This window comes from Cannabis sativa, chromosome 6 (assembly GCF_029168945.1).
Source record: "Cannabis sativa cultivar Pink pepper isolate KNU-18-1 chromosome 6, ASM2916894v1, whole genome shotgun sequence".
NCBI lineage: Eukaryota > Viridiplantae > Streptophyta > Magnoliopsida > Rosales > Cannabaceae > Cannabis > Cannabis sativa.
The window spans coordinates 70,069,718-70,085,691 of record NC_083606.1 but is presented as its reverse complement, the minus strand read 5'-3'; the positions used below and the strand labels follow the sequence as shown (position 1 = coordinate 70,085,691).

Sequence of the window (15,974 nt, the reverse complement as noted above, 5' to 3'; positions counted from 1 at the left end):
GAGAATACAGAAACCCTAGTGTTTCTTGAGGACCGCTACCTATTTATAGACTCATCTTAGAATGAGTTTTGGATATTTATAATTTGGCCCCTTAACAAATTATAAATTAACTTATGGTATCTCCACATTATTTCTATGACAATTTAATGCATTTTTTATACCCATAACATAATTGGTCACTTAATTTTGTATCACACTTTATAATAGCATATACATTATATATATGTACCCACAATAGGATTTTAATCCAACAGTCATGTCATGTTTAAGCATATATTTTTTATCTCGTGCTATACTTAAGTCTATCTTTTTCATGTCATGTCCTGCTAATTTATAGTATTGTATCGTATCGTATTTAAACTAATATATTTTTTCATACATGGTATTCATGCCTCCCAATCGCATATTATTCATTGTAAAAATATTTTCTTTTTGCTACTTTGTGTATTAGTCACAAAATAAATATTTAGCGATTAAATTAAAATGTTATATAATAAAAAATTAGTTATTTCTGTGATGTTGCACTAGATTATTTTTCTTTTTCTAAAAGTAGTTTGAAATTTTGAATATTAATATTAGTAATTTATTATTTATTTAATTAATTAATTAAATGTGATATAATAAATATAATATTAAAATAGATATTTTGTAGCTACAGAAAACAACTCTGTAGCTGAAGAATAAAACTAGAAAACAAAAAGTATAGAAAAATAAAAATACAAGTCTATGGGCCCATGCCCAAAGATAAAATTCATTATATAGGTCTCAAAAATACAAAATAATTGACTTATGCATAAATAAATTTCCTCTTATTGTATGCCTCAATTATTGATGTATTCCACATTCTAACTGAATCTTACTGAAACTTCAAGTGTTCGAACTCCCTTCAATTTCCTTGAAGGGTGCTTGCTTCAACCTGAGTTAAGACTTGAAAAGTTATCTCCCGAAAATTTGTAGAACCTTCTCCGGAAGGTAGCACTATTGTTCTACTTCTTTTATAGTCTTTATTATAGACTCAATACAATATAAAGTACATAAACACAAAGAAAGAGAAACACCCTCTCCTCTACATAACAAAGACTCTCTTTCTTACAAAATATGAGTAAAATACCAAGATGTGAAAAATATACTAAACCCACATGCTATAACATGTATTTATAATCAATATACACACAATGCATACACGGTCTGAATAAGACTACAACTCACAAAAACTTTCCTGAAAAGATCTTCAATCAGCCTAGAAATTTCTACTTATGTGTACCTACAAAATGATGAGCAGTAAGTGCGACTTTTTTTTTATAGAAAATGAAGTCTTACTTTATTTTGCTCACAAGAAATTTGATCAAACCAATTAAGAAACTCATATAGGATCATATTAACACGGCTGGAAAGATATGAAATTGATTTGTTAATAAAACTTATTTGTTTATGACCAACTTTCTAAATTTAGAAAAGCTAGACATTTTTCATACCTTATATGAATCAATAAATTAATTAAATACAAATTTATGGAAGTAAAAATACAACTCAGCTAAAATTAATATTCAATTTATAAAATATTTTTTTCAATCTAAATATACCAAAAATAGAATTAAGAATCTCCCCTTTGACACTTTGATTGACAAAATATTTTATAAGAAGAAAACTTGCATAAAGTGTTAAAGACAAAATAATCGTATTTAATTAGCAACACTTCTCTCAACAAAAATAGACTAGCACGGTACCACCCCTCTAACCGACCAACAACAACAAGTATCGAAGGAGAAACCTCCCTATCATTAGCCTCATCATACCGCTCATGGAAATCTAAAGCAAGCCAAATCAAAAAAAAAAAAAAAAAAAAAGACACCACTCATGATGTCTGTTCATGTTTCACTAACTTTTGAGTTGAGAAAAGCTTAATTGTGTCATGTGTTTTGACATGTTAGTGGTCTCTCTGCTTTAGGGATTTTTTTTTCTCTTATTCTTATTTTGTTCTTTTAATGATCATGGTGTCAAATAGTGGTGTAGCCAAAGAGTTAGAAGAATGTTGGGCTGATATACTATTGGAGGGGAAAGAGGAGGATGGATATATTGGAGTTTGATGAGCCAAAGATGAATTTGTGGTGGATACAAGGTGGTATCTTGTGGGTAAACTGCTCACGGGCAGAGTCTTAGATTTTCAGATTTTTCAGCATGTTATGGTTGATTTATGGAAGCCGAGTAGGGGTATGATTGTGAAAGAATAGGACACAATCTATATCTGTTCCTGTTTACCATGAAGTGGACATACAGAGGGTTCTACGGGTAGTCCATGAACTTTTGATTGCAAACAGCTGCTTCTTGAAAGGTTTAAGGAGGGTGTTGAAATAAATCCCCATATTCTTGCACACTGTTCTGATTACAAATACACAGATTACAAGCAGTGAAAAGACTAATGTGGCCCTCGGCCTCTAAGCAACCAAGACAGAGTATTTAATTTAGTTACAAGTCTGTTAACATTTGTAACTAACTCTCCTATCTCTGCTCTCCTCTACAACACATATAAAAGGCCAGAAAATACAACAATAACAGATCAGATCAATAAATTCAACACAGAACCAGATTAGTACAATAACAACATAGAAAATTAGAGGCAGATCCATATACAACAAAAATCATATAAGTTTTCAAAGAGAAGAAACTGATTGATTTAGGGGTTCTTGGAGGAGGCTTACAATGGAGTAAGCTTTGCAACCAAGGTGGTGGTTCAGATATCCAATAGCCAGGGTGTTGTTCATGCAAAAGAAGAGAAGAAACACAACATTGTTAGTACTGATTTAGAGAGGAAAAATAGAGAGACAAAGAGGAGAAAATCACTGTAAAATATTCGGATTACCAAAATTAATACCTGTGTGTTTTGGAATCCAAACCCATTGCAATCATTTGATCATTGAAGATCCATAGTGAACGAGGCAAGCTCGAAGAGGACGTACCCAGAACGATTTTGGGGAACCTCTATAAAAACCGGTGTTATTTCTTCCTTCTCTTTTTTGCATTTTTATTGTTGTGTTTTAATTATTTTCTGTTTGCTTTTTCTGGGTTTTTGTTCATCGGGTTGGGTTGTGTTCTTCGTGTTCTTCAGAGAAGAACCACGAATAAGGTGGCTCAGTTTAAGGGGTCTAGTGTGAACTTGGCTAGGAGATTTCTGGGTTGTGATTAATTCTTGGCTGGTGTTCTTCATGTTCTTCAGAGAAGAACATTGAAGAAGGAGGACTCGGCTAGGGAGGCTGCTCTAAGGTTCATTTAGATGCTAAGTTTGTGTTTGAGAAGATAAAGAATAGATATATGGTCTGATGCAATTTAGGGTTCCAAATTTAAATTAAAACGACCTGTAGTTTGGGTAAATAGGAGCTGTCGTTTAGGGAGTCAAACAGGGTTCTTTGACTGGGGTAAAAGGTCAGGTTTGACCTTGGGTTTTCATAGATACTTTTTGCTGTGTGTAGGGCATTTTAGGAATGAAATTCCTACAGAGGGAGGTGATTCGAGAGCCTTTAAGCTAAACAAGCTTGATTTATGGATTCAAATTCATGACTTGTAGACAAGATTTATGATTGAAAGTTTCTTAAAAAAGATTGGGAATGGTGATTTTGTTGAATTGAATCCAAACAATTTCACTGGTGTTAGGTGAGATTATCTTCGTGTTCGTGTTACTTTACCTATCAATTTTCCTTTAAAGAGACAAATAAAAATATGTAAAAGCTATAGTGAAGATTTATTCTGGGCTAACTTCAAATATGAAAAGGTTCCTAGTTTTTTCCTTATGTGGAATCATGGGCTATTTAGATCATTTTTGTTCAAAAATATTTGATCATCCCATTCACCTACTTGAAAAGCCTTATTGCCTTTTTATGAAAGCTCAACCATGATGTGCAAATTAGTTGATATGATCACAGTGGCTGCGATCAAGCAAAGCTGGTCGATAATGCTAGGCGAGGAATAATCTTGGCAGTGATTATAGGATGCCACGTAATGCTCCTTTAGTGCATGAGAATGAGGCTGAGATCATGTATGTAAAAATCCAAAAAGATACCACCATCTTAGGATGTATTGATTCTGGTATAGTTGATACAAGTAAGGTTGAAGAGTTCTTTTTGTCTAAGAAAGGAGGTTGACTTTTATTAAATTAAAAAGACGTAGAGTTGGGTTTGATGGTGAGGAGGAGCTTAATGATGTCCATGTTAATGGACAAGGATGTCATTGGGTCATGTTTTCAAAAAAATATGAATGGGATGGTTCCTGTTGTATAGGCCCACTTAGAATTATGAGTATTCTTAGTTGGAATTGTCGTGGGCTTGGGAATCTACAGGCTACACAATTTTTTATAGACACTGTCTTTCAAAAGAAGCCCAAATTTGTTTTTTCTTGTGAAACTTTATGTTCTAAAGAGGTTGTGGATAGAGTTAGGGCCTATTTGGGGTTTGAGGCTTTATTCAATGTGGATGCTATAGGGAAAAAGGTGGGTTTGCTTATTTTTGGAAAAATAAAGATGAGACCCATTTACTTAGTTTCTCAAATCACCACATTAACCTTGAGGTCCGGTGTAATGGGGATGGAAGTCTAGCGCCTAACTGGGTTTTATAGAGAACCAAATTGTACTCATTGTGATCACACATGAACTCTGATAAGGAGTCTAAAGATGGAGTCACAGCTTCATTAGTGTCTCATTAAGGATTTGAACAATATTGGTTATCAAAAGAAAAAATGGGGAGGTCGACCTTACTCCCAATCTCTTATTGATGGCTTTAATGAGGTCTTTGGTGATTGTTATCTTGTGGATTTTGAGTTGCACGGCTATCCGTTCACCTGGGAAATAAGTCGTGAAATGGCCAGATGGGTTGAAATCAGGTTAGATAAGGCTTTGGTGACTCATAATTGATTGGAAATTTTTAATGGTACTTCTCTTATAAATTTAGAAATCTCCTCTTCTAATGATGCCCCTATTCTTCTTGAACCTTTCATGGTTCAAAGTACACATGTCGCTCCTTGTTTCAAATATGAGAATGCCTGATCTAGAGAGCCTATGTGTGCTCAAATTTTTAAAGAATTTTGGGAAGGAAATTCTTAATTACCATTATAAGAGAAAATTAAATTGTGTAGTGTGTAGTTATCGACTTGGCATAAGGAGATAACTGAGGATTTTAAGAAAAGAATTGTTGGATGTAAAAAGAGACTGAGCTCTTTAAAGGGTCGAATGGATGCTTTTTCAGTTAAAAATTTTTAGAAAGAGCAGGATAATGTTTTGAAGTTTTGGCTCAACAAGAGTCTTTTTGGCATCAACAAGCTAAGGTATTTTGGCTTCAGGATGGTGATAAAAATACCAAATATTTTCATACCATGGATAGCTCTTAGAAATTGATAATAATATTCAGAAGTTGCAAGATTCTAACAGGAGGTGAGTAGACTGGTCTGGTGGTTTGGAAGGGGTTATTACTTCCTATTTTCAAGATTTGTTTCATGTTGGACAAGATGGGTGGGATCACATTGTTAATGGAATTTCCCTTATATTGATACTAATCAAAATGATGAGATATTGCGTCCTATTTTTTATGAGGAAATTAAGGGGGCTATGTTTTAGATGCATCCACATAAGTCTCCAAGTCCAGACGGAATGGGACCGGAATTTTATCAAAAGTATTGGGACATTGTTGGTGGAGATGGTTTGAGGGTAGTGAAAGATTTCTTTGTGAATGGCTCTTTTCCAGTGAGTTTGAATGATACTAATTTAGTTCTTATTCCAAAAAGAAGAACCCTATTAATATGGGTAATGTGAGACCAATTGCCTTGTGTAGCTTGGTGTATAAAAAATTGCTTCTAAAGTTTTGGCGAATTGAATGAAATTTGTACTGTATAACGTGGTTTCTGATACTCAAAGTACATTCATCCTTGGTAAACTTATTTCAGATAATGTCATAGTAGCTTTTGAAGGGGTGCATTACATGAAGATGAAGAATAGGGGAAAGGTGGGATTTTTGGCTCTAAAGTTGGATATGAGAAAGGCCTATGAATGATCTTAATTGAGAGCCATTATGACTCGTATGGGTTTTGCTACTCGTTGGATCAATCTAGTTTTGACTTGTGTATCCTTGATTGGTCTGATATTCTATGGTGCATGATGGTCATGTTATGGAACCTATGTTTCCTACCCGTGGTATAAGGCAGGGAGATCTTTTGTCTCCTTATCTTTTTATTATTTACGCTGGAGGTCTCTCTACTTTCATTAAGAGATTCGAAGTTTCTCATCTTATCCGGGGTTGTAGAGTTGCTCAGGGAGCCCCGGTGGTGTTCCGCGTGTTTTTCAATGATGATAGTTACCTTTTTTGTCAGGCTACGTTGGGCTCTGCTGGTAGTATTAGTAGCTTGCTTTCTTCTTTTGAGAAGGCTTTGGATCAAAAGGTGAATCTGAATAATTCATCTATCTTTTTTAATCCTAACATAAATCATGAAGTTCGTTCTAAATTTTTTAGTTCTTTGGGGATGTCTGAGGCTACTAAAGGAAGTCATTATTTAGGGCTGCCCAATATTATTGATAAGAATAAGTCGACCATTTTTGGGCTTTTTGAAGAACAAGATTAAGAATCGAATTGATACCTGGGATGGTCGATTATTATCTCGTCCAGGGAAGGAAATCTTGTTGAAGATTGTTGCTCAATCTTTGCCTACATATGTTATGAGTATCTTTTTAATTCTTCTTGGTACTTGTCAATAGATCCAACAATTAATGGCTAATTTTTGGTGAAAGACCTCTTTTAGTAGAAGTCGTGCTATTGTTTGGATGAGTTGGGAATGATTGGCGAAGGATAAGAATCTTGGTGGTTTGGGCTTTCGTTTTTGCATTATTTTAATTTAGCTATGTTAGCTAAAGAAGGCTGGAGGTTGTTGACTAAGCCTAATTCTTTGGATTCTAAAATTTATATGGAGCTTAATTTATTTTCTGAATTGTGCTCTCATTGTAGCTATGTTTGGCGAGTATATGGAGCTCTCAAGGTCTGGTTTGCTCAGGAAGGCGTCGTATCGTTGGTGTTGATGACCATGTGGATATTCTTCATCATCCCTGGCTACCTAAAAATGTGCCTTATGTTCTTACTGTTGGGTTCCATTCTTCCACCTTGTTGGGCCACCACCTTACCTTAACTTCCACATTAGTATGACATTGTTCGCCTTGGACCTAAGCTCTCACGGTTTTATTTTTGGGTACCTTCCCAAAAGGTCTCGTACTAATGGAGTAGGTGGAACACTTATATTTTAGGCAACTCTTGCATATTCTTCCTATGTGGGACTTGGGTTGATACCCCAACAATCTTTCCCTTAAACTAAGGACCACATACTCGCAGCCTGCCCTCCAGCGAAACCACCTTGTGCCGCCACTATCACCAATGAAACTCGTCTCTTAATCATCAACTTTGTGGTCAGGAAGACTTTCCCCTAAACACTGATCTTCATCTTCTCTTGTTGAAATCATTAACGGGACATGCCACTTGACCACCACATTATCAGGTAGACTTTTGATACAAGGCACCATATAAATCTTTAATCGTGAGGTCATCACATTGAAAGCTTCTCCTACACATTGCAAATGTAGCTCACTATCTCAACATTCTTGAACCTTTGGTTCTAATACCACTTGGGCCCCGTTATTCTACCTTGTTGGGCTGCCACCTTACCTTAACTTTCACATTAGTATGATATTTTTTGCTTTGGGCCTAAGCTCTCACAGTTTTATTTTTGAGCACCTTCCCAAAAGGCCTCATGCTAATAGAGTAGGTGGAACACCTATATTCTAGGCAACTCTTACATATTCTTCTGATGTGGACCTAGGTTGATACCCCAACACTTACCAGACATCCTAGTTTGTCGAATCAAGTGGTGAGTTCTTTGTTTCATGTTGAGAGTAAAGATTGGGATGTGGATTTAATTTGAGATATTTTTAACAACAGAGATGCTAATTTGATTATGGGGATTCCAGTAAGTTTTACAGCTATAGAGGATTTTTGGGCTTAGAAAGGTGGAAGTTTGAGAAGTTTCTTAATTAAGAGTACATATAAGATGCTTCAAGATCAGATTGAGGAAAGGGTGGGAGATAATAACTCAAGATTTTTGGCAAAAACTTCGGCAAATAAAATTTCGCCAAAGGTGAAGAATTTAATTTGGAGGGCAACCTTGGGTTGTCTTCCAACAAGGCTGAATTTGATAGCGGAAAAGGTGGAGGTTCCTATTGTTTGCCCACTGTGTAATGCCCACTCTAAGCCCACTTCACATTTTTTATTGACTTGTTCTTTTATTGAAGAATGTTGAGCTCGAAGTGGTATAGGGGTGGGGGTGAATGGTGCAAAAACTTTTGGTGCTCAGTTTTTTTCTTTGAAGAGCAAATGTGCAAGATTGCAATGTTTTGTTGGGATTTTTGGAAAATATGTAATGAGCTCAATTGGAATAAAGAATCTCTTACTATTGATGAGGTGGTTGTTTTGGCTAAAGTGACTTGGAACAATGGAGTAAAGCTCAGTACAGAAGCATTCTTCCATCATGTGATTTATAGTACAAGGGAGATGGAGTTGAGCTTTGGTCTACACATGCTACTAATTCTTACAAAGTCAATGTTAATGCAGCTATTTTTGACAGCAAAAGATGTTATGGTTATGGCATTGTTACTCGAGATGACATAGGTGCTCTTGTGAAAGTTACTGCATATTATTTTTCTGGGAGTTAGCTGCAGAGGTGATTGAAGCCATAAGTGTGAAAGAAGCTCTTAGTTGGGTAAAGAAAATACAATGGCAAAGTGTGGAGATTGAAATTGACAACCGTCCTAGCAATTTTTACTGAATTGTTTATGAACTCGGTTTTTGGTCTAGTAATTTGTGATTGTAAAAAAAAAACTATCTTCTTTAAGGAATATTTGTTTACATTTTGTTAAACGATCTGCCAACTAAATTGCTCACTATATTGCTAGGAGTTCTCGTGTTTGTGTCGATTGTCGCATTTATGAGTATGATGTTCCTGCCAAACTTCAAGCCTTATTGTACTTTGATGTTTGGTAATTAATGAATTCAGCATTTTTTTCAAAAAAAAAAAAAAAAAAAAAAAAAAAAAAAAAAAAACTTATGAGTTGAGAAAAAGGTAACAAAACCAATTTGAAGAAAAAATTCTATTTTTCCTTTAGAAGATTTTTGTTTCTAATATGCAAAGAAATGTAATAAATCCTATTTGTTGTTAAGCTTTTTTTTTTTTAGAAATTAAAATGATATTACATAAAAAATTTCAAGATGTAATTAAGCTCTGACTTAATAGAGAAGAAGGGATTTATTATTTATAAATTGATTTAGGAAAATTCAGGTATTTGCCTTTACTTTTAAAAAATAATAATAGTGATAAAAATAAAGCAATAAATTACAACTAAACACTACTATCCACCATAAACTAACTAAATCTAAAAATTAATTTTCCAATTTTTATTTATTATTTATTTATTTAAGTAGCAGCAGGCCAAAGGCCACATAAACACATCTAAAAAAAGAAAAACTTTAGTGGAAGAGCACTTATAGAAACAATTGACTTTAATATCTTATAAATAAATAAAAAATAATAATAATAAAGCTATATTTAAATAAATCAGACACAGATAATGAGATAAATAAATGAAATTAATGACTACCTTCCCTCCAACAACTACCTTCTAGCACCCAAATGAATCCTTTTCACTCTTTCAGAATTTACAGAATAAGGGTGCGTTTGGAAGTAACTGTGTAATTACTAGGTAGAATAATTACTAGGGTGGTAATTACACAGTGTAGTAATTACACTATATTTTAAAATGCAAGATGTGTTTAGATATGAGGTGGTAATTACATAGGAAAATAATATTTTTTAGTAGCTAATGTTTAATATGGAAAGTTTTTAGCAATTACACAGTGTAATTACATTCAATTCTCATGGGGGTCATGATAATTGGAGAGTGTAATTGGAACCCCTCAATTACTTCCAATTACACAAGTATTTACATGGTCAGACAAACATGCCAAATTGTGTAATTACCTCCAATTACACACAAATCCAATTACATTGTGACTTTCCAAACGCACCCTAAGTCACATTAATAATAATAATAATAATAATAATAATAATAATAATAATAATAATGTATAAGGAGCTTATAAAACAATATATTACATAATTATGTATATATAGATATAAATATTTTACTTAGCATAGATATATTATATAGTTGACATGTTTAAGAAAGTTGTTTTATATATATATATTTAAAAGAAAAGGTTACCTTAGTTTGAGGGTAGGTAAAACGGTTGGTGAGATTTAGTAAGAAAAATTAATAAATATTTATATATAAAAAGACAAAAATAAATAAATAAATAGAGGGAGTGGCTTGCATATCGCAATATAACACCACTCTATTATTATTATTTTTCCTTAAATAACCAAATTATAGCTAAACAACACTACAGACCTTTTCAACACCAACAATAAAAAAAATAGAAAAAAGATCATACTTGATTTTTTTTTTTAATTTTTTTCTAATTATTATAATTATCTAAACATAGTTATGTCCTCCTCGTTGTCCTTAATGGATTTAGCCGCAATAATTACAGATTAATTCGGAGAATATATAATCTTCTTTACTTATGTTTTTTCTCTTCTCCCCACCCTAAAAATATTCTTGCAATAAGGTACTTTCTCTTCATATTTTCTCTTACATTTTCACCCTTTTTTTCTTATGTTTTTGAGTTTTATTCAATTTTTTGATCCTCTATAACTATTTATTCATGAGTTTTGGGTTCTGGGTTTTGCATGGTTTTTGGTTTTTCTAACTTTGTTTATAATTTTTTTGTGTATGATTTTAGGTGGAGCTTAAACTTTTAAGGGCTATATATATGTATATGTATTAAGATATATTATTTTGTCTTTATTTTTTATTATCTCAAAATACATTGAGCAATATTTCAAGAAAAGTAATCATGTGTGATACCATGTCTGGACCTCTTGAACGCCCCATTAAGCCAGGTATGATTTCATAACTTTTCTCTTATTTTTTTTTAATTCTTAATTGTTCATATTTGATTATATATACACACTTATATATAGAACTCATATATAGCTATATATACAATGACAAATACAATCAACACAATGATGTCATGAACAACAAAAAGTAATAGATTTTCTGAATTAATTCATAATTTTTTATTGAATTTACTAATTCAATAAAAAAAAATGAAATGTGAACATTAGAGGCAACAAAAAAAAATTGTATTCATGGTTAGGCCATCATAAATTAATCTATAGCAAAACTAATATTAACTATATATTAATGTTGTTCTTGATTTAAGTTGTGGAAGATTTTATTCATTCTATTTAGATTGTTTAATTAAGGTTGAAAAAGATTGTGAATAATAAGGTTAGGAGTTGTAGCCAACATTTGTAGCTTCAAATTTCCTTTTCTTTTTTTCCTACATCTACCAAGAAAAAAAAAATGATTTTTATGGGATCTTTTACAACAAGAACTTCCCATTCTTTGGTGCTATATTACTATATTAGATGAAATGAAAATTTGGTTAAGAAAAATGTCCAAAGCCATCTTATTGTTTAATGTACTTTTGTCCAAAATCTTGACCATTTGCCTTAAGTTTCTTAATTTTGTTCATAGTTTTTCTTGATGAGTTTTCGTGTTAATACACAGGTTTGGAAGAGAGCTACGACGATGAGAAGAAGACGAGACTTGGATCGTTGAAGAAGAAGGCGATCAATGCCTCGACCAAGTTCAGGAATTCTTTGACGAAGAGAGGAAGAAGGAATAGTAGGGTTATGTCAGTCACCTTTGATGATGACATTGATGCTGATGAATTGCTAGCTGTGGATGCATTTCGCCAAGCACTTATCTTGGATGAGCTATTGCCCTCCAAACATGATGATCATCACATGATGCTAAGGTCATCATATTTTCAATGATAATGATCCTCAGATTAAATATTATTTAGATTCTATATTTTACTAAAATTACCAATTAGGCTTTATGTTTTGTTAAATAACAATTTAGATCTTACATTTTTCAAAATGGTGTAAAATAATAACCTGCACTGACTTTTCGTCAAAAGAAAACTTAATAATAACTTGGCATAGAGATGTTATGAGCAGACTGATTATATTTTGCATCTAGAAATTGGCTTCAAATATTATAAAACCTATAACGTCATATTATCATTTAACATAACAGAGGGTACGATCAGTTACTTCTGTAAACTTCAAGGTGCAATCTTATGTTTTTCTTTAATTGAAATGCAATCTAATGTTTATGAGTAGTTGATAATTGCAGATTCTTAAGAGCCAGAAAATTTGACATTGAAAAGACCAAGCAAATGTGGACTGATATGCTGCAATGGAGGAAGGATTTTGGTGCTGACACTATCATGGAGGTAGCCATGGATTCTTCTTATCAAAAACATGTCTTTTTGTTTGGAGAAATGAAACCATTTACTAAACTTTGTTCCTTTTGCCTATTTTTTCTTTAAAGGAATTTGAATTTGATGAGATAGATGAAGTTCTGAATTACTATCCACAAGGACATCATGGAGTTGATAAGGATGGAAGGCCTGTTTACATCGAAAGACTCGGACAGGTTGATTCGACTAAGCTTATGCAAGTTACAACAATGGATCGGTATGTGAAGTACCATGTTAGAGAATTTGAGAGAACCTTTGCTGTCAAGTTACCTGCATGTTCTATTGCAGCAAAGAAGCACATTGATCAGAGTACTACCATTTTGGATGTCCAAGGAGTGGTATGTCATTCTCTTTATCTCAATATTATTATTCACTTCAAGTTTAAGGCATGTATAGAGCAATTTTGAGAAGGATTTTGGAGTTTTTTTAGGGTAACTTTGGCCAAAAAAAATCATGTCTAAATATTCCTTTCGGAACTATGATCGTTAATGAAATATAGGACATCCGTTAAATTATGAGTAATTTTACCCCCGAACTATGATCGTTATTGAAAAGGAGCACAGGTTGGCAGTAGTAAAAGTTTCGGAAGTAAAATTGCTAATTATTTACCAGAAGTTTAATGACGTTTATTGAAAGTCCCATTTTTCACAAGAGAAATTTGCCTAAAAAACTATTTGAAATACTAAAATTTACAAAATAATCTCACTTAGTTTACTTTATGCAACATGATAGTCGCACAGTGTAAATCTATAGTCATTTTGCAATCATAATAGTCATTAATGGCCGCACAAGTGTAATTCATAATTGTTTTTACGACCATAGAAAATTATTTTGTCAATACAAATTTTTATAAAGTTATTTCGCTGATAGAAAATTTCATAAAGGTTATTTTTAGGATTGTTCAAAAATCTTAATACTAAAATGAACAAACTATGATGCCTACTTAAAATTCAAACTTGTCAAATGATAACATTTTAATACTTTGATCCATGATCCATTCTTACTCTAAAAAAAATGCTACATTCTTGTGTAGGGGCTCAAAAACTTCAACAAAGCGGCGAGGGATCTAATCCAGCGCCTTCAAAAGATTGACGGTGACAATTATCCTGAGGTACTTGATCGACGGTGATAATCTACATTTTTGTTTTCTTATCATGTTTTCAATGCTGTTTAATAATGAAAAATCTCTTGTTATGGACAGACATTGAACCGTATGTTCATCATCAATGCTGGTTCAGGATTTAGGCTATTGTGGAGCACTGTTAAGTCATTCCTTGACCCAAAAACCACTGCAAAAATCCATGTAAGAATCCTCTTTCTCATTTTGGTTTTACATATTACATTATTGAAGATTAAACAATTTTGTATTCTATGCAAACCAGGTTCTTGGTAACAAGTACCAAAGCAAGTTGCTTGAGATAATTGATGCAAAGTAAGTTTTTAGCTTAGACTAGTTTCAATATTTTTTGGAGTTTTTCAAAATTTTCTGTTTTCTCACATTGCTGGTTTACAATTCTACACCAGTGAATTGCCAGAGTTTCTAGGTGGTTCTTGTACTTGTGCTGACAAGGGAGGCTGCATGCGTTCGGACAAGGGCCCGTGGAATGATCCCGAAATATTCAAGGTGATTTGTAGTACGAATTCTCTTCTTGTTAAGTTTGTGTTAGTGTTGAATTGAAGATGATTGAGTTTTTTATTTTGATGAGTTAGATGGTTCAAAATGGGGAAGGAAAATGCACCGGACGAGTTCTTTCGGGCATTGAGGAGAAGAGAATCTCTGAGGATGAGAAATCAAGCTCAAAGGTACTAAAAAACTTCTTAACACGAGTTAAGGGTAAATACTATTTTGGACCTTGTGTTTTGCAAAAGTTACCAATTGGACCTTCTGTTTTGTTAAATGATAAAACGGACCCTATATTTTTTAAAATTATACAAATAGGATCCTGAACTGATGTTATGACAAAACTGGTTACATTTTCTTGTTTTCTTTCAAACTATTCAATACAACTAACTTTATTGCTGGGACAATTTGAAGAGATGTCATTCTTTCAATTCGGAAACAAGTCAAGACACTTCAGACTTGAAGTGTCACTCTTCAAGAAGGTTTTTGGAGCATCCAACATTAAGTCCTGTTCATGAAGTAAGTAACATCACTAATCTTTTTCAATTTCATTAGACATTTTTTGTTTGATATGCTGATCATTCTCATCAAAATCGAATAAATGATTGAATTGCAGGGTGATCTTGTAACCAAAGTCTACAAATTCAACGACTTTACTCCTATGGTTGACAAAGTTGTGGATGCATCTTGGCCTAAAGCAGTCAAAAACAACAAATTTGGAAGCAATAAAGGTACAAAGAACTGTCACAATAGTAATTACTTCCTTATTTATTTCTACAATGTTTTAACACAACAGAATTCTTCTTTTCTCCCTTGAAGCTTTTGCGGTTAATGAAGCCTGCAAGGCAGCAAATGGCACGAGCAACCAGCTGTTTTCGGGAATCATGGCGTTTGTGATGGGGATTGTAACTGTCGTCCGTCTCACAAGAGACATGCCAAAGAAAATTACTGAAGCAGCAGTGTACGGCAGCCCTGTGTACTACGATGAGATCGCCATGATCAAGGGGAGCCAGTTGCCTGCGCCTGCAGCCATCTCAAACACCGAGTACATGAACATGATGAAACGCATGGCTGAGTTAGAAGAGAAAGTTTCTGTTCTAAACATGAAACCAGTAGTCATGCCTGCTGAGAAAGAGGAAATGTTGAATGCAGCTTTGAACCGAGTCAGCGCTCTTGAACAAGAGCTATCAGCAGCCAAGAAGGTAAAATCAACAACAACAACAACATCAAGCACATACTTTTATTTTCTTTATGTTGGAAATTACAATTGGTGTTTTTTGGGTTTGTGTAGGCACTTGAAGATGCTCTTGTTAAACAAGAAGAGCTTGTGTCTTATGTTGATAAGAAAAAGAAGAAGAAGAAGAATAAGTTTGTAAGTAACTAATATATATTCTAATCATCACATTTCCAACTTGTAATATTACTTGTTTTACTAACATGTCATTTTTCACCTTCTAGTTCTTTGGTTTTTGATTGCAGAACCCATTTTGCTGGTGAGTGATATGTTGTGAACACTGTTTTTAATAGAAGAGGTTTCATGAACCGTTGATTGAAGCCGGTGGCGATGTTGATTTTTCGGCCCCACTAATTGTATTTCAAAGTGATTTGTGTATGTATGTATGTATTTGCCTTGGTTAATTTCATGTTAAGTATTCTGTACATTATTGATCTTGTAAACAGTGAGCTACTATTTTATATGTATATTTTGAGTTATGTGAGCATCAAAGCTAGCTAGATTTGAAGCTTTCATTCATTGCATGACTACCACATTTCCTAAAATGAAGTTAAATTATAAAATATCTAAACCAAAATAAGGCCAAGTTAATATCATACTTTTAAGTTTTAACTTAATAGTGTATCTTTAATAGAGCTCATTAGTATAG

The 15,974-nt window shown here is 33.3% G+C and overlaps 1 protein-coding gene and 1 long non-coding RNA gene across 4 annotated transcripts; one reads left to right on the top strand and one right to left on the bottom strand.

The window, feature by feature from the left end:
* Nucleotides 1-723: 723 nt before the first annotated feature.
* On the bottom strand, nt 724-3,293 carry LOC115695843 (uncharacterized). 2 transcript variants are annotated; one of them, XR_004007568.2, is made up of 2 exons: nt 2,700-3,293; nt 724-1,264 (listed from the first exon to the last, which is right to left on the bottom strand). It is a non-coding gene; the product is annotated as an uncharacterized LOC115695843 (long non-coding RNA). The 2 variants fall into 2 exon arrangements; XR_004007569.2 differs by having other exon boundaries at nt 724-916.
* Nucleotides 3,294-10,382: 7,089 nt separating this feature from the next.
* Nucleotides 10,383-15,844, top strand: LOC115694739 (phosphatidylinositol/phosphatidylcholine transfer protein SFH3). 2 transcript variants are annotated; one of them, XM_030621832.2, is made up of 15 exons: nt 10,383-10,700; nt 10,875-11,034; nt 11,711-11,960; nt 12,344-12,443; nt 12,542-12,808; nt 13,504-13,581; nt 13,672-13,773; nt 13,853-13,902; nt 13,995-14,094; nt 14,181-14,273; nt 14,506-14,610; nt 14,708-14,822; nt 14,911-15,293; nt 15,383-15,463; nt 15,571-15,844. In XM_030621832.2, exons 2-15 carry the CDS (start codon nt 10,989-10,991, stop codon nt 15,586-15,588), a joined length of 1,788 nt encoding a protein of 595 aa, XP_030477692.2. In that variant the 5' UTR covers nt 10,383-10,700; nt 10,875-10,988; the 3' UTR covers nt 15,589-15,844. The 2 variants fall into 2 exon arrangements, with proteins under 2 accessions (XP_030477692.2, XP_030477693.2); XM_030621833.2 differs by having other exon boundaries at nt 10,449-10,700; nt 15,550-15,844.
* The last annotated feature ends 130 nt before the right edge of the window (nt 15,845-15,974 follow it).